The sequence below is a fragment of the Nipponia nippon genome, unplaced genomic scaffold (assembly GCF_047370975.1).
Source record: "Nipponia nippon isolate SJK-2023a ecotype South Korea unplaced genomic scaffold, ASM4737097v1 scaffold_4, whole genome shotgun sequence".
Taxonomy (NCBI): domain Eukaryota; kingdom Metazoa; phylum Chordata; class Aves; order Pelecaniformes; family Threskiornithidae; genus Nipponia; species Nipponia nippon.
In genome coordinates this window covers 85,786,166-85,811,167 of record NW_028262358.1, presented here as the reverse complement: position 1 = coordinate 85,811,167, position 25,002 = coordinate 85,786,166, and the positions used below count along the sequence as shown (strand labels likewise).

Genomic DNA, 25,002 nt, shown 5'->3' with positions numbered 1-25,002 from the left:
AGAGGGAATCAGAACCCAGTGCTCACATCTTTAGGACTTCCTATCGGTACATCAGAATGTCGGGGTGGAAATACATACAGATTCTTCACTGAGCCAACTGTAAATGTGCAGGCTCTCAAAACAAACTTAGCAATGTAAATTCAACCTTTCAGATACAACACCCTCCTCTGAAGCCTCATAAAAATACCAGTGCAACATAGAGCCATTTTACAAAACAATTATCTTTATAGAAAGGTATTTTAGTGGTATATGCTGAGGTAAATAATAAAAACAGACCCAACAGAGGGCATGACCAGTGTTACGGAGAACTCTGGATGAAATCTGGCCAAAAGCCTGTTTTATAAAAGCTAATATTTACCTACCAGTTATGATCCCTGGTAAGGTGCTTATTGCTGTCATACTTCAAAATTATTCTTCAGTTTACAAATTGAAAAATATATGAAATTAGATCTGTATGAATGTTAGGTATTAGCTGTCACAAATTTTAAAAGGCATTGTACCAAGTTTTCTGAATTGTTTACTAACCAATTTGATTGTAGCAGGTAAATAAACTACAGCATACATTTTACCTGACACCATGCATCAAAATCACCATAAAAACTAAGTTTATCAAAGTCAAACTCCACAAGGAAAACATGAAAAAGTGCAAATTATGTACCCAGTATTTCTGTCACAGCTGTTTTTTTCTTAATATGGCATGAAAAAGGTTTACAGCATATATTAAGAAAATTCTTACAAGTGTTCACCTCAATGCTTATATATACAACATTTTGCTCAAAGTGCTCACTATTTGAAAAAAACTGATTGGATAAAAATATTTAAACAGTGCTTTCTGAACGTTCAGGGAAAATTCATATAATACATCAGTCCCATTTGTCTTCCTCTTCACTCAGTGCAATGAGATGCAGAAGTCAATTCAACTTCATGAAAACTTTGCTTGCCACATTGCCAGAAAACCTCAGTTACAGTGGCATTCTTGGTGTCCCATTGGGAGTGGGTCTTTTATTTTTTTGCACGTGGCTTTGATGTTTTCGAGATCTTACTACTTTCATTCTTACTTCGAATACTTCTTGTATGGCTTTTCGGAAACAATGGAAATTGTAGTCTATTAATCCTACAGAGATAGAAATGTTTTTCATATTAATAAAGACATTTATACAAATTAGGTAATGAAAAAATTGCTTAGGTTCTACATTTAGTGAAATACCACACTGTCTCTCTGGAGGTCATAATCAGTAAATTTCCCAGGCATTTTTTAATGTGCTAAGCAAAAGCACATTTGATAAATACAAATAATTCAGTGAGCATTATAGTTTCATACTATGCCTGATATTAAATATACTTACTAGTCTTAAGAGAAAACAAATAGAAGTTCATTGGCAGATAACAAAGCCTTAACTTAAGAAAGAAAATCTGGAGAAGTGCTCAGTATACTACAAGAAAAATTAGAATATTTCCTAAAATATGGTGTCATTTTGTAAATTTGCTTTACAGAATAACTGTGATAAAAATAAGTAGCATCTAGTAATCAAAGAATTTGCATTTTTTGACAATGCGTAAGCTTTGAAATGGATACTTGATAGAAATATTACCAAATAACATCCAGCTATATTTCATCTTACATTGTGATTGAAAAATAACACAATAGACATGCTGTTAGATTACATACATACATAATAGGCAGATAATATTACCATGTGAGTGGGCTGAATGTGATCCCACAGAAAAGCTGTAAAGCCATATTGGTACTCAACTGGAAGACTTACTGGGTGCTACAATTGTGTAATACTGTAATACAATTTTAGAATTTTCGTACTGAGCTTATGACCTCATTCGAGGTCAATGTCATAAACTTTCTTAACCCAAATATTGCAGTGTTTTCCACTTCAATTTCCCTAACAGGAGATGATACATATTTTAAGTGGTTTAAATCCACCATGTTACAATTTGTTTTTTTTCCCAGGAATTATTTTCCCTCTCCCTAGAGTTCAGACAAAATATTATGTGGAAGTCACCAGGCACGGAAAGCTAATCTGCATTATAATACCACAACTGTACTGTTAAAGAGTATAGGCTACAGCACTCAGTGTCCTGAACTATGTAGACACAACAACCTGACACAGTCGTGGACAAACCCTAAGGGGTGTTTATTCAACAGGGTGTCCTTTCTGAAACAGTGTTGTTAGTAGGTATGTCAAAGTAACACTTCTTATGCTTACAGCAAAAAAAGAAAGTGACCACATCTAACATTCATAGATAATAAAGGCGGTAGGGGTATTAAAGAGAAATTCAACCAGTTGAAGTTCTATAAAATAGAAGCTAAATAGCCTGTCAAACAGCCCAGCAGACATGGTACGAGTACTGCATTCACAAACACACCAACGCTGACTGGTGCATTAATATCACAAGATGGGGACGCAAGCCTAGATGATGGCTCATTCTTCCACTGCTCAGTTCTGGCCTCAGGGCATTTCACTAAGACCGGTAACTCAGTGAACATCATGCCAGCAAGCAGAGCGATCATGAACTAAGCTTTCGGTATTGACCTTGACCAGGGTCAGAGAGATAACCAAGAAATTTTATGCACTTTAACTGCAAACTACGAAAGTCATCTAGTTCCCAAATATGCAGCTTTTCAAAAGCCTCCTTTCAGAGACGAGAAAAGCAAGACCATATTTCTTTCTATCAGCCAGTTTCAATAATTTTCCCTTGGTTATGGCATGCAAGCTGTTCCAAACGCGTATGCTGGCACCAACAGGTACAAATCAATGTTAGCCAAGATAAACTGACACATTCTACTGTTGCAGATGGAAGCTTTACTGTACTGGATGTAAACTTTCATATGCTTTCACATCAGAAAGTTGTCAAATACATTTATGATTTCATCTTATCTTAATGCCAGCACAAATACCTCATGCCTTTAAACGTGTTATGTAAGTTCTGTCAAGCTGTACTTACCTTTAGTATTTGTGATAGAGCTAGAGACTTATGAGCTAATGGCAACCACAGTTATTCATTAACTCGCTAACATAAGGGAAAAATAATACAATACTAGAAAAGGGAAAAATACCTTTTCTCTCAAAGCTTTCTTCTCTGACAAAACAAACAAGAGCAAGGAATTTTGTCACCTCTTTTAAATAAAGAACAGTTGTATTGTTCAGTTTTATGATTGCCATTGATTCTTTGTCGTAAGGAGTTCCAGTGCCATCATCTTTAAGCCTGAGGGGCGATATTCAAACAAACAAACAAACAAACAAGAAAAGACAAGCCACCAGATGAGCTAACAGAAGTACTCCCACATTAATTGTTTCACCAGATAATCTCAAACTTTATGAAATTTTCATTTTAACCTTTCAGGGAGACTCTTCTTCAAACTACACACTATGTAAACTAAGAAGACATAGAGATTAAATCATTTATCCAATCACACACCAAATCTTAGGGCTAGAAACCAAATTGTTTGATTGCCAAGTACCTGAACTGGAGCCTTATTTTTCCCTCTATTAGTTGCCAACCATTTACCACAAGGTTGTCTGTTTTCTTTTAATCAATGCGTTATATTACTTTATCTAAAACATGTGAACCAGTAAGTCCGTCCTGATAATTTCAAATCTAGTAACCTTGCTTGAGCAGTGGCAGCTGACTGATAGTTTAAGCCATCATGAGAGTTTCCTCATGAGATGTTGGCTTTTGCAACATCGTATCATGAAAAGAGATTTCTCCTTCACAGATGATGTGTCATGATGATCACTGTGTTAGTTTTATGCCGTATAATTTTACCCTCATTCCTGAACGTACACACAGATCTTGTTAAATGGGTAGTTATCACCAACCTCCCAGAACAATTAGCATCAATAATGTATTAAAGTAGCAAGTTCCACAGATGCTCCAGGAACAGCGGACAAGAAATGAATTGTAATATCATGTCTTTAGTCTATAGCTAAAATCATGGCAAGCCGCTTTCTGGTGATACATGCTAAATGGTTACACAAAGAGAGTGGCAGAGTGACATTTTGTGAATAGAGAGCCCCACAAGTGGTGTTGTACAGATAATAATTAAATGCGTAGTCTTTTGAACTATACAGCAGTATCTTTCTCTGTACCAAAAAAATGCCACAGAATCAGAATCCTTTACGGTATACCTCTGTAAAACACAAGTTTGTGTATAGTTACTGAAAAATCCAAGATCTGAAACATACAGTAGAACATACAAACTTAAGAAATTTTAAGAAGGTATTAAACAATTTGTTGTTCTTTTGAAGTTCTAACGCATAGTGCACATCTGCACTAGGATTCTCCCTTGTACCTTGTCCAAGAGTGCAAGAAGTCTATCCATGGGTAAGAATGCAAGGCTATCAAAGACTACCACACTCTAAGCATGCCGTGGTTCAGCCTTCAAGTCTACGCATCTTAATGCACTAATTCTTAATGTGCCCCTGCCTTTCCCAGGAACAGCTGGCATTACACTTTGCCAAGAGTCAAGCCATTTAAAACATAACTTGCAAGGAGATGTACATGCTACCTCAGGAGATCTCCAGCTGCTAATGTATATGGAGGGAAAACTGGAAAAAAAACCAAAACCACAACCCAGAAAGGTCATGTAGAGAAAAGAGGAAGAGAGAACTGAAGCAAGAGTGAAGCAGCACTCTGATGCCAGTAGAGGCCACCAGCTATTAAACAAAATTAAATATGGCCCCACTTTTTTTTTTTAAGTGGGAGGCATCCTTCAGCTGAATTTGTCCCTGGGGAACAAATAGTTAATGTTAAACATTGCCTTTTATTTTAGGTTGGTTACTTCCCAGTCCTTCCTCCACATAAAATTATTAGCATAGAAAGAGGAAGGTGCTCACTAAAGAGGCTGGGCAGGGAACAGTGCTTGTTGTTGGCAGGGGATCTGTACCTGCTGTTTCCTCCTTTTCTCTCCTGTCCTGACAAATTACACATTCTCATTATTGTTCATACCCACATCATTCTAATTTTGAGGCCATTCAGATTTTAGGCACACAGTTTTATGAAAAACATTAACAATTTACTTACCCATATATACAAGAAATATCAATCACAACATCTATCATATCACAGCAGAGCTCATAAGTTTGCATATCCACTGGAGTACTGTCCGTTGCAATATAAATCTTACTGACTACATCAAATAAAAATGCTTTTTCAATCCCAGAATTCTATTTAAGAAAAAAAGAAAGAAAAATAAAATGGAAGCCATGTCTTCAAATTAATACCAAGCTTTTTTGTTCCCTTATTTGCCTGTTATACAAAAAGCTAGGCTGAAGAAGTGGAAGTTAAACTGCAATCAAGCTCATTTTGAAAGAACTGTACATACAGCACTGTCGTATTTGTAGCAAACAGTGATGCTCACAGACCTTCCAACAGTTTCTGCCCCGAGTAGCCATAATGCCAAGCTACACTCCCAAATTTACCCTCTCTGGAAAACATCTGGAGAGACTACATTTATTTTCAGTGGAAAATGGGGGTGTGTGTGGAATCTTCCAAGATCAAGCTTTTGGATTTTTGATTGTAACAATGGACATAAAAAGAGAGGTGCAATTTAAAGTTATTCTAGCTGGACACATAAGAAGGTAGAAACAACGAAAAGAAGAAGTTGATGGACGAAGAAGGCACTAGTGTTCAGGAACTAATTTCTCAAGAAAATTGAGAAATATGTCTCATTGGGGTCTGTAGCTGTTTTACTGTCTGGTTCCTTAGAACATCTTTTAGGATCACAGGAGAAAGACCAGTATTTTGATGGTGCTCTTTCAGTTTTCATGTAGCATTGGTGGTTAAAGCCATGTTTATAATGCTAAGGCTTGCTAATGTGGTGACAGCTACGTTCCTGTCATCCTGCCAAGCTGCTTAAGACTCTCTCCATACTGGAGATGTATCATATTCGCAGCTCTCGGAGGCTAGCCAGGAATGCTAGCTCATACTCTTTGTGTAGGTAAGTAAACTGCCATAAGCCTCTGCTTCCTGGAAAAAAAGGAAAATGTGTGTACTGTTTAACTGAAAACAGTAGCTTTTCTTGCTGATACCAAGGGATTGCACCTGGGCTGCTGTCCCAGCATGAACACAAAGGGCAATTTCCCAGTATTGCTAAAGCTCAAGCTATAAAATATGCTTCAGAATCCACCTATAGAAGGAAGAGAAGCAACTATCTTCCATCAAAACCCGAATTTTCTCCATATATGGGCTTCCGTTTTTAATACGGTTTGGGAGTGCTACCACAGCAGTTTTGTAACTACCAAAAAACACGCTGAAAACCCCTAACAAGTTTTAATACCTTCAGCTTCCTTTGTAGTTTCAGAACTTTTCCTTTTTCTTCCCTAAGTCAACTATTTAACACATAGTTAAGAGACTAAAGTGACCCTCCCACTTTCCAAATTTCCTGCAATAGGCAGAAAAAATTCAACCCTAGGTATGCTATTGAACAATGGCTAGCAATATTTTGGGCATTTTCTTCTTAGAGAGGCTTAATTCTGCCACCACCGCACACACAACTAAGGCTGGAAAGACCCATCAATAATAACACAGTATAGAGGTGAATTTCTTGCATTTCATTATAGAAAAGACTTAAATTAATAAGTCTTTTATTTGTTAATAAAAGAAATATTCAAAACAAAGCATACACTGTGGATACCTTAGGTACATGGGCTGAAGCACACGAGGTACAAGGACAGTCTCAGAGAACTGGGTTTGTTCAGCCTGAAGAAGAGAAGGCTCGTTGCTATCTACAAATACTTAATGTAAGGGTGCACAGAAGACAGAGCCAAACTCTTCTCAAAGCTACAGTGGTGAAGGACAAGAGGCAAAAGGCACAAGCTGGAATTCTGACTTGATACAAGAAAAAAAAAAACGTTTAGCATGAGAGTGGTGAAGCACCGGGAGCATGCTGACCTGAGAAGTTGTAAAGTTTCCATCCTTGGAGGTGCTCAAAGCTGGACTGGACCCAGCCATGAGCAACCTGCTCTAACTGGCCTGACTGAGCAGGAGCTGACCTCTATAGGTCCCTTTCAGCCTACATGGCTCTATGTTCTTTGAGCACTAAGAACAAAAATGTATGCATATTTATTTTGGTTATTCTGGCCACATGTTATAGTTCTGTAACTTTAATTTTTAATAATAGTTCTGACAGTACCTCACATACTTCAACAGATGTTGTCAAATAAGATTAATCACAAGATTCACCTGTAAATATCATATAAGTATGTAGCCATAATTCATTACCAAAATACATACTTGAAAATAGAAGTCATTTTAGACAAAAGAAATTGGAACTTGAGCCCTGTAGTGTCATTCATGAGGAGGCAATTATAAAATGTTGTATTATATAAAGAGAGACATAGTTTCAGCTGTACAGGCAAGATGTACCTTAAATTACTGAGATGCCAGTGACAATATAATAACATTTAACAATGAGAAGTGATTTTTCCATCTCAGAACTCTGGCTGCTGCAGCCTGCCTGTACTTGCAGTGACAGTTTAAAAGGTTTTCATCTTGAGATGTTTGCCATGCCAGCAGTTATGCCTACTGGTAAGGGCAGAGCTTGGTGTCTTAACTTAAACCATGCTCGTTTTCAGTTGAAACTACTACATCATGGTAGGACCTGCTGAGAAACTGGCACGTATTTGCGTCTGTCAACCTTTGTACGGTGACAGAAACCTCAGCGAAAGGGTAGGATAGACTGCCAGTAGTAGTAACCACTAAGTTGTACCCACATGACTTCACGGATTTCATTTGCCAGGGTTTTTAGTACAACTTTAACTGAAAAAGCAAAGGATTTGCCAGAATGTTCGTGACGAAATTGCTCAAGGAAAAAAATATCAGTACAAACAATAATTACAAGTCATAACAAAATCAGGAAACAGTGGACAAAAAATACTATTCAAAGGGACATTATATCATTAACGCTCAGCCAGGGAAAATGACAATAAGAAACCAACTGTTTCTGTTACTAGAGCAGGAGGGTTCCTTATTAGAGAAACAAAGGCCAACAGCTGCCTTATGCAACTGAATGAAATGCTGCCATTGATGTCAACGAGAGCAGGGACAGAATAAGCAATAGTCATCTCTGACACAACCCTACAGTCTGGAAAGAAGATGCAACATGCACTAGAAGCTCTACCAAGCACTCTGAATCAATGTAAGAGTATTCCATGGCTAATCTGAACCAAGAGAGTCATGCAAAAAATCTTCCGCAATGAATACATGAGATTTTATTTTAGATAGGTAAAAACCATGAGGTAGCTGATATCTGAACAACCATGTTTCTCAACTATACTGGGTTTGATAAAGGAGAAGGCAGTTTCTATTCTTTAAATGGAATGGGTTCAGTAAAACTGGTAGCATTACTCCAATTCCTAGGTTAGGTAAATGGGCCTATCTTTTTCCTTCTTGAAAGTATGAAAAGTAAGCCAGAATTTGGCCCTAAAAAAGTAAGTTTTAAAAGAACTTACAGGATATCACCAGTCACTTACAGTTAGGAATGAATTTTGGACAGTTATTTAAACAGGTCTTGCAGCAAACAGCAGATATAGTGAATGAATTTTAATTTTAACTACTACATTTTAATTACAGATTATGAAATTTAAAACATTAAATAAACAAAACTATACTTAATTTTATTTTTACCATGATAACTCATACTTTTTAACATCCCTCCAAAAAACCCCAACAACCCTAAAATGAAAATCCACATTCCTGTGTCACACAACTTGATTGATTGGTAAGGCCACAGTAAGTAAAAAACAGACATCCTTCTATATGAAGCTGATAGCGTGTTAGTCAGGTAAGATTTACATGGGTCTTGAATGCCAAACCAACTCTTACTTTATGCTTTACAAGCAGTTACACTAAAGTATGTAGAAGCAGCATTATCACAGTGATGGTTCCTCAAACCTACAAGCTAACACACTGTGACACTAGTAAGTTAGGCAAAAACCTGCTGTGAACTTAAGTGATCACAGACCTATTTTTGTCATCATCAGCTTTTCACGTTGGAAGTCTTCATGGCATAAATGAAAGCAAAACCTCATGAGTATCGCTGCAAAACCCAAACTAGAACACCAATACACCTACACTTTGATATCCAGCACACTGGCTTCCTGAAATAAGGCATGACCAAAATCCATGTCCAGATTTGTTGTCACTAAGTTGCTGAAGTAAAGAGGCACCTGCAAACTAATTCCATGCTGGAGAATGATGTTTAGTCTTCCTGTGGTTGCAAATACAGTCATTCTGAGTATCCTGTCTACAGATAGAAGACAGTTGTGAAAACAGACAGCAAGCATGCTGAGGACATAGTGATGAGCTACAGCTTGCTATAGGTCATTAACAAAAGGGATTTTGGTCTATTTGGAGCTAAGAGACAGTCTGAGACCGTTTTCGCTACTGAATATGGGAAATAGCATGCCTCTCTCACTTTTTTGAACTTCCCATTCATTTAAAAGACTGGTTCTTCCTTACAAATTACATCTGATATTCTAGAGGTTATTGGAGCTGCCTTCTGGCTGTTCCAGACACGCAAGCAACTGTCACCAGACATTCAGGAAGCAGCTCGTGCTTGACTTATCTGGTGCTTTGGTACACATTCTTCACCAACTCCAAACAGTGAGGAGACCCCGTACAGTGATCTGACTCACAACATGAGTGACTGGGGTGACTCTGGCACAAGGAGGACTATCATTCCGACAGCCTTCTCTTTAAGACTGTGTAGCATATTCAATATCCAACTGCTTCAGAACTGTTGTCATCACTCCTTCACGACCTTTCTGTCCTAAGTGGAGTTCGAGACTGGATGATGGTATACAGTCCAGCCATTTTGGTAGAAACAGATCTTTGTAACAAACCATTCATTATGAAATAGCATCATTTGTTGCTTAATAGTAAGAGAATAAGTTCTGGAAAGACCCTTCTCTAGTCCTAGCTCTCCCTTTCAGCAACACATCCAACTTCTTTCTCTCTCTATTTTCACACCCTACACTGACAAACTGTGAAGTCTAATTTTATCTTACAGGCTGTTGAATGATATTAAATAATTTCATTACTTCAAAATCACAAAAAGGCACAATAAAATACCTTGCTTGGAAATTGAAGCTTGACAAGTTAATGCCAGATGCAAGGTGCAAAATGAGAATACTGCAAGAAAGGCTGCAGTTTCAGGAGCCGCTGTGACCTGACTTAATAACCACCAAGATGGGGAGTTCCCCGTTTTCACAACCTACTCACTGTGTTCCCCTTTGCTCATGGCCACACGGTCCCATCTTTTACCTTGTGCCAAAACAAGAGGATGTTGGACTCCTCCATGACCTGCTTTTAACTAAATTCCATGAGGGAACAGGCGAGTGTCAGAACCAGTACAAAGGAGAGGAAGGGACCACACATACAGGAACAGTGGAGCAAGCGATTACCTCCACAGTGCTAACAAGCCACTAGATATACAGAACTCTCTAATTGGCCTTGGGAGTAACTATGGAAACTGTGAAAGCTGTGACTCTACCTCTAAAAATTTCAAGACAAGAGAAGATTTTCTTAAGCGGATTAAACTTCAATACAAAGTAGAATTAATTCTAGGAAGCGCTACGTAAGAGGTCAGACTAGATGATGTTCCTTGAAGAATTTAAGATGATGTTCCTTTAAGAATTTATTTACATAAATTTTAAGCACTACTTAAACAAATGCATGCAGCACAGACCTTTGCAACATGCAAATTAATGTATGAGCAGAAAAGTGATGGCTGCTAACCCACTTTATGTGATTCAGGAAATACTGTGAGTATCTCAGCAGCTCAGCAACACTGTTTAATAGACAGAGAAGTGAAGCCAAACTGCATGTGGGTGAATTTCAACTAAGTTTTGATAATTTCTCTGAGAGTTCACATTGCTCATAATTTCTCAGAAGGCAAAGAACAGAATATCTGAACATGCATGTTGGACATAGCTGGATCTACAGACAAAGTATATAACAAGTACTTACTGAAATAAAGATGTTAAGCAGGTTTTCCAGTGTTGGGAGCTGTGGAATCAGTTTCTGTACCACTTTGCTAAATGCTTCAAATATAGAATGATCATATATGCTTGTCAGATAAAAGCTGGAAAAAAACGTCACCACATTTTCCTTTTAGCCACATACTGTGAACATGATGTACCTTTCATAATATGAGTGAAATGAAATATTGTCAAACAGCAAGTGCCTACACTTGTGCAACTACCCCTTGTGATCAAAAGTCACGTTATGATTGAAGCATAGGACTTCATTTCTATCCAAAAAAAACCCTAGTGTAGAACTTCATGATGCAACTCTTGGTATTCTTACGAAAATATTTTTGAAATTGCAGGAAAGGAATATTACTGAGTATGTCTGTTGTGATCTACTTTTTGAAAGCTGTGGACCCATTTATCAATGCAATGATGCAGTCAAGTTGCTAAGAGCTCTAAAGAGCTGGCATGTTCATGGAGCAGGTCTCTCTTTGTAATATATTTGTACTTGGCTTTAAGTGCTAAGAAAGACGTGACAACTTAATGTCCTCTAGTTCCCAGTCTGCAGAAGTCCACTATTTTTCATTATTTGCTACAACAATCTGCCCTATCAGCAGACATAAGACAAAGATACAGCACCTGTCTTCCCAAGTGGCTCCCAGCAGGCTGCAGCAGTGAGGACTAGTGATTGGGAGGGGACTGTGAGGCAGACGGGTTTCAAAGAAGGCAAAAGTGATGTAGGTAGCATATACACTCTACTGGCTGGAGCTCTATTGGTTGCTGCCACTGTCCAAACAACTTATTTCAAGACAGCAGCTGCAGTAAAAACTGGTAGGACTCTGGCGTATTTTTCATGTGTTTTTAAGCACATCTCCTCTCCATCTTTCCCTCCAAGACAGCAATTAGAAATAAGATACTTCGTTTGGCTCAGGTCAAATGCAATGTCTCTGATTATCCTTTTCCTTCATATATCAAAAGCTTGTTGCCTTCTACTTCAAAAGAACAGAAAATGGTAACTCGTCAAATAAGCTGCTCTCCTCTTTAGGATTCTCTGCACAGCAGCTTTTCTCACCTGAGGTGAATCTTCTCCAAGCCAGCATCTGCAAGGTCATCATTTGCCCTCTGGTGAATATCTCTTTGCGTTTCAATCTTATGATCATCAGATAAACCATCCACTTTATGGATAAAGATTTCAAAGTTGATATCTGGATTCACTTTATAGGCTCTGGTCACAGTAAGATGCAGCCGAGCTAATGCTTCCATATAATCGTCCTAATGAAGGAAAAAGAAAAGGTAGAACTGTGGGAAAGTTCTTAAAAATACATATAAAATTTTATGGTACTTACTTTTAAATAATGCAACAGTTCAACAACAGCTTAATTTTTTTATTTCTTATAAGTAGAAGCCTGAGCCTACATCCAGCATGTGCACCAATCTCTGTGCTGTCATCACTTAGAAGTCTGAGCAAGAACCTTGAGATGTTAAAGCAAATTAGTTAACTTTTGAGAGAGACTAAAAATAACCAAGCAGCTCTTCAAGTTTTAATGACTTTCTTTTAATGTGTTTGTGATGTAAGTTATTTATTTGCTTTGAAAAAATTCTGTGCTTTTCAACCCATTTGTCTATTGCTGAAGGAAGAAAAGGTAGCTTAAACCCCCTTTTTTTACCTGAGAATCAATAACAAATATCAGTGCTCCAGTGCCTCTGAAAATCATCTCATAGTCAAATGTAGGGTCAAAGAAGTCAATTTGCCCAGGAAAATCCCATATCTGAAAGTTGACAAAGGAGCTGTTGGAAACATCCTCTCTGCAGATCTTGTTTGTGCTCTCCAAGAAGAGAGTCTCATTCGGTGACATTTTGTGAAAGACAACTTTCTGAATGGAAGACTTCCCACTTCTTCTCAATCCCATGAGCAGGATTCTTGGCTTAACTTCAGTACTGAAGGGATCATTGAAATCCAAAACTGAATAAAAATCACACAAGAATAGAATATACTATGGCAATATAATTAGCAACTGTCAGATAACATGCATTTGACATTTATTTTCATGACATTTTTACCTGGATTTATGCAAATGTTAACAATTTTTAAGCTTACGTAGTGGTGCTACAGGCATTTTAACTTGAATTATTTGCCCCTTAGGCTATCCTATCAGAAAACCTACATCTCACCTGTAATTCAGAGACTGCAGAAGGTTTGATCACTCAGTTTGTATGTGACAAATGTGTTATCGCACACAGACATCCTAAAATACCTAATTTTATTCTAATTAACACTATCCCACATACATTCTAACCCAACTTTAAAATAATATAAACTGATAACAAATACCCTTGTCAACTGATAGCTACATCACACTGCTGGAAGAAAGGAGTAAGTGTGTGTCAGTTACATCCCTGTGATCTTCCTAAGGCTACACAGGGCTTCCTTCCTCTCAAACAAACAAACAAATGAAATCACATAACCCGGGAGCTATAGGAAGAGAACAACTCAGCAGGCAAACAATTCCTCTATGTTGGGAGCTACAACACAGTACTGAGCTCATGAGGAGTCCTTTTCTAAGGTAGTTGGGATTGCACCTGCTATTGAATAATTTGTGTTACGATCTGTAAAAGTTTGTTATCCAATAAATAACATTATAGCATATCCCCTGCCTGTTTGCAAAACAAGGGCCTGGGAACACAGTGATTTCATCGTGTTACCTACCCCAGTTTGAAACTGGTACCACTAGAACAGAACATTGTCTAGTGCTGATGCAGTTATATTAGCATAAAGGTAGTTACAGGAGTAAACCAAACTGTTATATCTGTAAGGATATGAATGTATAGCTATCCACACCTGTCAACACACCAACTTCAGTTTCAAGTATCTCTAATCAAAAGAGCTACAAGAGTCTCGACTGCTGCATTTCATTGGGCTATAACTTTGAAACGTCTGAGCTGAAAACGGTACTGCGCATAGAGGTAAAAAGCTTTCGAACACCTCTGAGATACCCTGTCTGCAGCATCAAACACAAGCAACGCAAAAAAAAAAAAAAAAAAAAAAAAGAGTTGTCAAGGCTAAATCCGCAGAGTAAGGCTCACAGCACACTGTGGTCAGGTTTAAAATACTGATCGGACAACAGGCTAAACATAATAGCTGGCAGGCAGCCCTTCTCCCACCCACTGCAGTACAGACTATTCAACATAATTCAGAGCACAACATAATTGCATTTCTTCATCTTTTTCTGCCAGGATAAATTTTGAATTGCAGAAAACTGGCACACATTTGTTCTTATGCATCCTTCCTGCACATGCCCTGCACACTTTAAGTGATCAACTTTATTCCAAAAGTATGAAAATCCGAAACAAGAAACCTCAACAACAACAATTTGAACCTGTCAATTTATTACATGGCCTTATGGGTAAAAAACACGGAAAGCTTGAAGGAATCGTTTGCCTTGGAGCACGTTTTGCACCTAGGGGTGGTGATCACGTCCCTCCTCTTGTGTTCCTCAAGCCTCACTCACAACTTTCAGAAACGCAAGAGCAGGATGGGCCTGCCAGGAGGGCACAGAACTTTGCTCAGGTCTGTTTGTGCCTCCTGAGCTTCAGTCTCTCAGAATTAGGGCTTCTCAACTGAAGGTCTTGCAGTGTTAGCGTAAAACGTCCCCTTGGCACCACCTACTGGCTTGTGAGTGGTTATGCCACTCAGCGTGGGCCCGTGTCGCCACAGTCACTGACAGAACTTAGAAACTCATTATCGTTGGGATCCTATCCATTTTAAATACCTTTGAAAGGCCTTGACAGGTATTACCACTTACTGTGCTCTTGTTTATTATCACACATGAAACATTGCCAGGCTGGAGCAGCGCACAGATGAAACCCCTTCAAGCAGAGTAGCGACAGGTAACTCCATAAGAATCTCATCCTCCTAACGCAGCAATGGCCAACTTCTGCTGATCCACAGACAACAAATTTAGGAAGTAATAAACTGCAGTCAACACACTGCTCTACTCTTCCACTCAACCCAAACCGTGATAGTACCCTCCTGTGGCTGCAAGAAGCGCATGCCTACAACACTTCACACCTATAGGAGAATAATAAACAGCTGCTCTAGGACGATGTAACAATATTTTATGTTTTAGGGGTACGGTCTTGTCAATAAAGCAAACCAAAGGTACAGGATTTAACAGCGTATCCTCCACCCCACTCTCTTCTCTAACACACAAATTTTCCACAGCTGCCAAACGTATAGTTGCAATTTCATTAATGTGCATATATAATGCAATTTGTATTTTGGCCATCAGAACGGAAAATGGTTTATTCAACGCTTTACAAGAACTAGTTTGAAAAAAATACTTTAGAAAGGCATATAAGGAACAGTCTCCTCATTGAGACTTCAATGCATGTTTCAAAAAATTAAAAAAACCTCCCATTTTCTCTGTCCGCAACAGAACTTACGAAGTCTAATTTGCTATGGGTTTGTACTTTGTGTCCCCTTCCTCTCCCCACCACAATAACACCAACTTCCCCCTGTATGTCTTATGACATATCCTCCAAATAACAGATATGACAGGCTGTGGCTGCTCTGGAGCTAAACACATGCCGGTTGGCTAGACTGTACACACGTGTACACCCACACACACATCTGCTCGCCCGGCCCTCTGAGGACACTTTCATTTGGGCCTCTCCTCACTTCTGAATGCCAATTTTCATCAAGCTTGTGGGAACCTAATCATCTCTGAGACATCTTTCGTTCAAATTTGGTTGAAGGTGGGCAGCAGTTTCCAAAGTTCTGACCGGTGATGAGACAACCAGATGACGGGGTACCTACGTAACACCCTTTTCTTTAAGAAATAGGCTAAAAACTCACATGTATCTAAAAAAAATACTTTAAGTAACTTGGGGTTTTACATTGTTGTTGCATTAAATTATTCCAGATGGTTTGATTTTTATGGACTGTAATACTTACTAGAAAGAAATTGCTTTATATTAAAGCCATACTAAAAAAAAACACAGTTGCAAGTGCAAACAGAGTTACTGATGAGAAGAATGAACACCAGCTCTTCTGCTAGTAAGACTGTTATTTGGCTTTTGAAATCCTGCCAGTTCAAAGACAGGGAAATGTAAATGAGTATCATCCAAACCTGACTAGATAGCAAGGCTGCTATAGCACTTTCCTCTGAGAGAGAGTTAAGAGATTACCTTATATGTAAAGAAATTGGACGATGTGCTGCCTGCCCACATTCCTTTGCAGAGTACATGACAACTCCTTCCTTAATTTGCCACAGAAATGCCAGTAGATGTATCACTGCAACTTCCCAGACTAGGTTACTGAGTGAGATCATAATACGCCTAAGAGAAACGCTAAACTCTTCTCTATTCTGTAATAGGGAAGATTTTTTCCTGCTGCATTCACTTTTGCAGAGTAAATGTTACAAAATGACAGTTTTTAATGTGTATCAACAGTCCTTCATATTTCAACTTTTCTAAGCAGCCATAAAGAAAAGCAGTCATGCTGGTTAGAGGCCATATCCTCTGAAGTACTCACAAATTAAACTTAACAAACCCCAAAACACTTTCCCCCCAGAGAAGCACTCAATTCCTTACAAAATGTCTGTAATTGCAGTTGTGTCCTTGCTTATGGAGTGCAATTTGCATGCGTTGCAACATGCAAAAGAGCCCAGCTCTGAGTTAACTGAGGACTGCACGTAGTAGTCCTGACCTGTCTCACCAGGATGCAGAGTACACAACGAATACTCTAACATCTCCTTCATGCTATTAGAGATATTCATGGATAACTAAAGTAGTTTTTGAAGCCCATCCCAAATTCCATGTCAATTGCAATTAATTGTCAAGGCAGGTGACTATCAGTGCTTCACAGGCACGTGTGATGGGGATGCCACATTGGAAGGTGTATTTGTAGATCTCGCCAGTTTTCAAACATCCAAATAAAGCACTGCAGTTCATCTGCTCAAATGACGTCACGCCAAAAGAAATTATTGTGCTCTTGTTACCGCCCATAACGTAACAAGCCTCTGAGTTAGTTTCAAAATTAGTTTTAAACTCATACAGCTAATAATGATTATGGTTTTGCCCACTAATGCAATTATGTTAAGTTTTAACCTTTTTTGTGTAGAGAAGAATTAGCAGTCCCAAACTCTCCACTTGTGTACCTTCAAGCCCATTGATCTCGTAGCATTTCCAGTACTCCTGTGACTGTGGTATCTGCAGCACTTTGGAGTGCTGTCAAGACAATAGCCTTACAGAACACATACAATGAACATCTTCAACGCTAACAGATGGCCTGAGCCTGAACAGTTAACAGAAGAAGCTTATATGCAATCAAGAAAGCTGTTCAGCTACTGTGGGTTCATGAACATTGCAGAAATGCCTGGTGGAAGGAAACTCTTGTGGCTAAAGAAAAGACTCAGAACCAGAAGACCTGGTTCCACTCTGCCGCAAGTGCGGCACTGTGCAATGATATGTCTTAAAGCTACTTCCTTGGACGCTCTGCAGAGGGTTTCCTCGCTTCTAAATACTTTTTAATTGCAGATATCAAAAATATGACTAGGCTTTATGTAAACTAAGTGCTTTAAGGTCTCTGAATATGACCCCATGTGTAAAGTAAAAATATTAAGAAGAGGACAAGAGATGTGGTTTCAGCATTCAGGCTGGAGACGAGAAACCAGTACAGGGTGAGGGATGACCAATATGAAGTTTTGAAATCTCCCGTATGCCTACGGGCAGAAATTGTATTTCTACTTTTAAGCCTGGCTTCTCCCTTCACTTTCAACAGCCACGCATTGAAGCTGTTCTCCTTATATTGCCCTTTCAAGTCTTTCTTTGCAGAAAAGTAAGAGGCTGTAATGCTGAATTTTGGACTACTTACTGTACAGATCCAGGAAGAGAGAGGACAAAAACTGGGAAAAGGAAAGCTCCTTGCTCTGCAGCCCAGTGTTAAATATACAAAACACAGACCCAAATCCCAACCCCCTCCATTACAGATGCTCCATGCCTCTTTCCCCAGAGAATTCAGAATGAAGCAGAAAGCCAGGGGATCTGGACTGTTAAAATGGCCCTTTGTTTTAATCCTACGTAAAAAAGGTCCCTGCATGGACTGTCTTCTCCTGCGATTCAGGATGTAAAGGTTTGTTTCTGTTAAGTACAATACTCTGCTGTTACTATGAAGAAGCAATTGCCATTTTTAGCAGTCTAACAAAGTTCCTATTGAAAAATACCCAAAAATTGAAAAATTCTGTACTCTGAGGGCAGAATATGGATTACTTCTCTACAGAAAATGCTAAGTTAGTTTAGAACTAACGAACTGTGCTAAAATGTATTCTCTTTGCATCACAATAAAGGCAATTTTTTAGTAGTTTCAAATAAGACTTTAATTAGTCTCAGCTACAGCTTTTACATCCCAGCATTCCCGCAGCTTTTCGCCACGAAGACTTACATTCAAAGCACTGACCTTCCCTCCTGCCCCAAAACTGCGTTAGTCAATGTGATGCCTTCCATGGCAGTCTGTAGGACTGGGCCTTTAAGGAGAAGATCCTGCATGCTAATAATCAAAGCAGCCTTAAAACATGTAGCCTTTTATTATGCTCTTATAAAAAAGCAATTCGGTTTTTGCCCTGAGATACTGAGAGTTCTCTGAGCTCCTTTGTGGAACACGTCTCAGAAGAATGAATTCAGGCTCTGAATGAAAGCAACAGGCTCTGAGCTGGCATTGCCTCTTTTTTACTGAATGAGGCTGCTTTTCCTGGTAAGCCTGTCCTTCCTAGCGTCACCATCCATACCGACACAGGCACGCAGCGAGTAACGCGGTTCCTCATATGCACAGACGCACGGACAACAGGCGTTGAGCGGAGCCTGCCGCTGCAGGGACTGACATTCACAGCTGCAGAGCAGCCCTGGACACAGAGCTGCCTGTTATAGCCTGACACCCGGCCCCCCCGCCTCCTTGGCACACTCCAGTCACATCACCAGGCTGCGGCCACTAATAACTCTCACGGAAAATACTGAAGGGAGATTGCCCCCACCGCCACTTTCCCTGCACCCCTTTTGCCTCCTCCCGCTCTCCCGGCCCTTGCCCTGCTCCCGCCTCAGAGCTCCCCGCTCCCCCTGACCCCACGCCGGCGCCCAGCCCCCCCCCCCCCCCCCGTCACCCCCGCTCCGCCTGCCCTCTCACCGCCCGCCCGCGCCCCGGCGGGGCCTGCCCTCCCCCCGCACGCCTCCTCTCCCCCGCACCGCTACCCCTCGCTCCCTTCGGACCCTGCTCACCCTCCCCGTGCCCCAAATCGCCGGGGGGCCTTGGCCCGCACCCGCAGGCGGCCAGGCCCGGCCCCCGCGGCAGCCAAACCTCACCTCCTCCAGCGCTGGCCCCGTCCCGCCCGCCACCGCCCCTGCCCCACCTCGGCCCCTGCCCCGCCTCGCCCTCACTCACGGGGGCCCCTGCCCCGCACCTCGCCCCGCACTCGTTGCCGGCCGCTGCCCCGCAGCCCGCTCCGAGGCCGGTGCCTGCCCCCCCGCCTCTCCGGGAGCAGCCCCCGCAGCCCCGCGGCGCCCGCGGCGCCGCTCCCCGCGGCCCCCGGTGCCGCTGCCGCTGCGGCCGCCGCGGCTGGCACTCACACGCCTCATCGCCGCCGCTCTCCGCGTCCCCGTCCGAGAAGGACTCGGCCCCGTCGGCGTAGCCCGCCAAGCCCACGATCTCCTCCTCCTCTTCCTCCTCATCGTCCCCCTCCTCCTGCTCCGGCAGCTTCCTCGGCACCTGGCTCATGCCGGCGGCGCTCCCGCCGGGGCTCCGAGGGCCCCTCTGCCTGCGGGCGGCCTCGGGACGCGCCTCGGCGCGGGGGGGCCCAGGTGCCGCGCTGGCGCCCCGCCGCCGCCGCCGCTCCCCTCCCCCGCACGGCGCTCGGCGGAGCGCGCGGCGCAGCCTGCCGGCGGGGCGCGCAGCGAGCGGGCGGGGAGGCGGCGGCGTGACCCGCGTCACCTGACGCGGCCGGTCACGGGCCGGCGGGGCCTCCGCGCCCGCCCAGGCCCCGGCCCGCTCCCAGGCCCGGCCCCGCCGCCGGCAGAGCCGGGCGCCGCGGTGCGCACGGGCGGGCGCCGGGGCCTGCCGGGCGCCGCCGCCGCCGCCCACCCCGGCCCCGCCGTCCCGCGGGCCGAGAGAAGCCCGTGGGAGCGGTGCGCGCAGGAGACGCTGCCTGCGGCGTGCGGGGGGCCGGGCAGGCGGAGCGGCGGCGGCCAGGCGCTCCGGCCCGCGGCACCGGCATCAGCGCTGGCATTTTTATTAGAGTGAGCCCTGCCGGGAGGCTTCGCGGTCGGCCAGATCCTGCAGCCCCCCCCGCCCGGAGCCCCAGAGCGGGCTCTCGGGGCCCTCCTCTGTCACCCCCACGGGCGCCTCTGCCTTCAGCCTGTGCGAGGCCGCGGGAGGGCCCGTGTCTGCCCCACGCTGCTCGGCTCACGGGCCGGCCGTGCCCGCTCGGGGCCCAGACGGTGCCGGTGGCCTGCCCGGTGCTCCCTCCGTGCCGACCCTGCCGTCGTATGGCCAGGCCCAAAATGTTAAGCCAGGCAGTAATGGTGGATGGTAACATATTGGCAGCGCGGGTGAGATTATTTTAGAAATAATGCTCTGGATGAATAAGGAAGACTAAACAAAGCCATAGTAGTGAAACCTCCTTGGAAGAGGATGGGATTTTGAAGCCCCTGGCAGGCTGAGATGCGCTGAGCTGCTTGCCATTGCTTCCTCCAGACCTGCACTGTGAAGACAGACCTTCCGCCCCCAGACAGGGCCCTTCTCGGCAGTTTCCAGTGCTGCCCTTGTTGCCTTGCACCAGCCTCAGCACCGGAGCGTGTGTGTTGGCCCCCGGCTGATCACCCATGCGGATCGCCGTGGTGATTGGCAGCTGAGTTCCTGATTCTCCAGCAGCACATTTTCCTCTGTTTCTGTTTCTCTCTTACTACTACTTCCTGTCCCGTTCTCCTTCCTTGCATTCACTGTAATCGTTGGACTTACGTTTGGAGTCTCCATGTGTATTCCTGCAGCTGATTATTTTCCCAGCTCTACGCAGCATGACAGTCTTCTCATCACCAGGTCTTCCAACTGTGCTAACGCACTTGAGATAATGGAGGCGCACTTTTATCTCGGGGGGGGGGGGGGGGGAGAAATCCCCCTCTTATGTTTCGCATCATGACAGATCTACCAATATGTGAATTTATTGAAATGCCTTTTTTTATTCTCAACTTATCAAGCCGCTTGGAAGTTTTGCTTGAACATTAACAATGTACCAAAAGATTATGGGAGACATTTCAATGTTAAATCCCTTACAGGGAATTAGGACTTAAGTTTGGAGCAGGGATTTTTACCAGTCATGTTTTCAGCATTGTGTCTTGGGACAGCCCTGGGAGGCATTCATCTGCTGAAAACCCTTGATGGAAAGAGGAGAAGAGTTTCCAGGTCTGTAGGGAAGGACTATCGGCTGACCACGTCTGCGCAGAAAGGGCTATTAGCTTTCAAGGCTGGCTATGGAAAGTGGGTCTTGCCCAGAAATCTGACTGTCTGTATTAGGTTTCTGTTATACAAAGAGCTATGAAACATCACCAGTGAGAGAGAGAGAATAATCTGGAGACATTAAAATACTAAATCAGGGTGTAGAAGCTCCGGAATGACAGGACTGGTTACAATGAAGCTCTTCCCATGACACTGATGTCAGCGACCTCCTGCTTGACCACAGCTTCGGGTTCAAAGCCACGTAGACTCCAGGCCCATCACCAGCTAAGTTTTTAGAGTAGGGCTGAAGCACTTCTGCCCACCCCTTGGCAATATAATCTGTCCTGGACTCCACATAAGCTTCAGGACTTGTTCCTCCTCTGTCCCTTTGCCACCAAGTTGTCCTCTGTCCCCTCTGCACCCAGCCTTTTTCTTTCCTTCTTCTTTTTCTTTTGTCAGGTCATTTAACTTTGAAGCCTGCTACACATAATGGAACAGTCACGGGACTTGTCGTAAGGGCAAGTAGACATGGGGTTGAGTCTTTGAATATATGACCTGTGCAACATTAGATGTGACTGGACTTTGTCAGCAGGGAGCTGCAGTTCATAGGCGTGACATACTTTCTGTTTCAGGCAGCTGAGGGAATCCCTCATGCATTTCTCTTCCCAACAGAAAAAAAAAAATCCAGAAGAATACAAAAACCCGAATTAAAAAAGGTGAACAATAATTAAGCACAGGGAATGGTCCCACCGACATCCACACAATCAAGGGAGCCTGTCTGCATCTACGTTTGCAGGATGGTGACAGTGTCTCCCCCTGCTTTTGTTAAAGGAGGAAAACTCCCATTAAATAGAGTGGTGGCAGATCAGTGCCAAGAAAGCCTTTTTCTGCAATGTGTTAACGTCTTGTTTCTCAATCATAATGATCAAACATAGCCAAAGTAGTCCTGCAAACATTTACATATATGGAACTTATTTAACACATAGCTTAACTGTTACTCACCCCAATGCTTCCATTCCTACATCAAAATTTTACACAATATCAAGTAAAATAAAATTCCTGTGAAGTAGGCCTATCCTGAATATGGAAACGAGCAAAGAAAATTACAGCACAAGGAATCACAACCTATTTTTATGTATTTTAGCAATTACGTTCTAGTTTCAGTAATGACACCAGACTTCAGACTAGCGCTGGGGTTTTGACAAAGCTACAAAGCTTTGCTGAGCTCAGAGAGGCGTCAGAACACAAAATTCAGTCAGTAAATCTTTCCTGCGGGGCACCAAAGGTTTTGATGTGAACCTATAGTGTGACTATTGCCACAGAAGGGTGAATACCATAGTAATTGCTTAGTGGAAAATGTGGAAGTAGAATAATCTGCAAAAACATTCAAAAGAATATATTCGTCACATAGCTAGATAGTGCCTGTGATACCTCAACGTCTGGTTCATTTAGGGCATCATCCTGAAAATGCCTTCGAGCTGGAGGAACGGCCTTTGAAAGCCATGTGCCGGCGGGATCGGGGATTGGATGGGGAACAGCTGCTTGCTTTCCGTTTTCTCCTTCCTCTTCAGATCCCGCTTTTATCGTTTTACTCAGCCTGTTCACACAAACTCCTTTCTCCTGCGCTGGTCTCTACAGATGGTCCCGTCTAACCTGCCTCCCTCCCAGGCTGTGCATTACCGACGTACGCGCGTAGCTGCCCGCACGTACACACGACTTCGGTGAACCGAAGGTCCCTGGGACGCTGCGATAGCTGGAGGGGTGGGTGAGGCACAGCGAGCGTTCAAGCCAGCCCTCTCTGACCCTCAGCCCAGACTTCCAAGCCCGCTGGCTGGCTCGCTGCTGGAGGGGAGGGCATGTGGCTTCCCCGAAATTGGTTTTGCAGCGCTTCTGCTCCTACGCAAATGATTACGAGCTTCCACAATTAAGTCGCGAAGGAGCTTCGGTTCAGGAGAGCATCCAGCTCTCCAGGAGCCTCGCTCCGGCCGGAGCCCGGGGGGTAATCCTGGGGGAATCCTGGGGGAATCCGCCGCTCTCCGCTCCGGGCCAGGGGGGCGGTCGCGCCCGGGCTCCACGCTCGCATTAGCCCACGCCGCGGGGGTGCGTTAGCCCGCGCCGGTGCCAGGGGGGGGGGGGGGCCGTGGCCCCACGCCTCCACGCGGGACCTCCCCCGTCTCTTCGGCGGGGAACGGCTGCGAGGGAGCCGGCAGGGCCCGTCCCGTCCCGTCACGGCCCCCGGCGGCGGGGGAGGCGGCCCGGGCTGGCGGGGCAGGGTGGCGGGGCGCTGCCCGCCCGCCCTCCGCGGCCGCTGGGTGTCGCCCTCGCAGCGGGCACGGCGGCGGCGGCGGCGGCGGCGGCGCCACCTCCGGGGCAGCCCGGCCCGGCGGCGCCGTTGGAGGCGGTGGGGCTGCGCCGAGCCCGGCCCGGCGCCCGACGGGGAGCGTGTGCCGGGGGGGAGCGCAGGTGAGCGGGGCGCCGGCGGCGGCACGCCCGGGCCCCCGGCCGCGGACCCGCGCCCCGCCGCCCGGGTGGCGTGGGGCTGTGGTGAGGGGCGGGGGGGAGCGCGTCGTGGCGGGCGGCGGCGGGCTGGGGCCGGCGGACAGACAGACGGACAGACAGGTGGTCGCGGAGGTGGCGGCGCTGTGGCGGGGCTGCAGCTGGGTGCGGGCCCTGCAAAATCAGTGCTCGGTGCCCGACTAATTAAAGTGTTTCCTTATTACGGGTCCGGGGAGGGGCCCCCCCCGCCTCATGCAGGCACGACCCCTCCGGGCTGCCGCACGGACACAGGAGCCCGCGTCTACGCAGGGGTTTAACTGCAGGTTTGGGGGGGGATAAACGGGGAGCCTTAACGCTCTTCTTCCAACTTTTAAGGCCGCGTCTGATGAGAAATGGAAATCTGGCTCAAAGTCACCCTTCCTGTTGTTGACATCACCTGAAAACTCCACTGAAGATATTTCCACTAGTTTGCTGCAAACAGCAGCTTCCCCTGAGGACTCAACACCTTGTGAGTATTCGCTCGCCGCGCTCTGATTCAGAGCGCCCTGGTTCTAGAAATCCATGGCTACGGCGTGTAATTGTTCTGCAGTGTTCATCTTATTGCAAGCATTAATAAAGGGCTTATCATGCCCTGGGGTGTTGTGTGCGTTACAGCATAGGCTGTAGGCAGAGCTCTGTTTTTTTTAAAAGGCGTAACCGATATCTTTGTATTTTTATAATAATGTGTGAAGTGATTATTTGGGGTTATTTCTTCGATACATGTGACCAAAAGGACATGTTGTCTGCTATTGTCTACCTTTCGTTCACAGGGAAAAAACTGAGAGGGGTAGAAAGCCTCTTACTGGCAGGGGGATCTTCCCTTCATTAGTTGTTCAAATTAACTTAAAATGACCTGCCAATGTTAAAGGAGCAATCTACTGGGCAGATCAGTAAATCTGTCTCTGTTCAAAGACAGAAAAATGTAACAAAGACTAAATTCTTATGCAGCATTAGTTAGGTGTAATCCAGACCCTCTAGTAGGACTGTTTGAGTGCATGGCTTATT

General features: G+C 44.0%; 2 protein-coding genes across 8 annotated transcripts in view; one reads left to right on the top strand and one right to left on the bottom strand.

Annotated features, from left to right (window-relative positions):
- Positions 1-203: 203 nt before the first annotated feature.
- RRAGD (Ras related GTP binding D) lies at positions 204-19,898 on the bottom strand. 2 transcript variants are annotated; one of them, XM_087774261.1, is made up of 7 exons: positions 19,602-19,898; positions 12,653-12,948; positions 12,058-12,257; positions 10,984-11,098; positions 5,038-5,180; positions 3,071-3,219; positions 204-1,114 (listed from the first exon to the last, which is right to left on the bottom strand). In XM_087774261.1, exons 1-7 carry the CDS (start codon positions 19,747-19,749, stop codon positions 963-965), a joined length of 1,203 nt encoding a protein of 400 aa, XP_087630387.1. In that variant the 5' UTR covers positions 19,750-19,898; the 3' UTR covers positions 204-962. The 2 variants fall into 2 exon arrangements, with proteins under 2 accessions (XP_087630387.1, XP_087630386.1); XM_087774260.1 differs by having other exon boundaries at positions 12,653-12,979; positions 19,602-19,836.
- A 2,823-nt stretch (positions 19,899-22,721) lies between these two features.
- Positions 22,722-25,002, top strand: part of ANKRD6 (ankyrin repeat domain 6) — a 117,776-nt gene continuing 115,495 nt past the window's right edge. For 3 of the 6 annotated variants that reach the window (XM_087774258.1, XM_087774256.1, XM_087774250.1), the window contains exons 1-2: positions 23,805-23,925; positions 24,334-24,466. The gene's annotated coding sequence lies outside the window, so the exon portion shown is untranslated. Of the gene's footprint in view, positions 23,224-23,437; positions 23,563-23,804; positions 23,926-23,967; positions 24,007-24,333; positions 24,467-25,002 lie in introns of those variants that run through there. The other 3 variants (XM_087774252.1, XM_087774251.1, XM_087774253.1) reach the window with 3 other exon arrangements.

What these genes read in the sequence shown, in the direction of transcription:
- RRAGD (XM_087774261.1), bottom strand. Translation starts at nt 19,749, where the DNA reads ATGAGCCAGGTGCCGAGGAAGCTGCCGGAGCAGGAGGAGGGGGACGAT. An exon ending in TATTTGTTATTGATTCTCAG is followed by an intron (nt 12,258 to 12,652) that starts GTAAAAAAAGGG and finishes TTCCTTCATTAG; the next exon opens with GACGATTATATGGAAGCATT. An exon ending in AGAAAGCTTTGAGAGAAAAG is followed by an intron (nt 1,115 to 3,070) that starts GTATTTTTCCCT and finishes CTATCTCTGTAG; the next exon opens with GATTAATAGACTACAATTTC.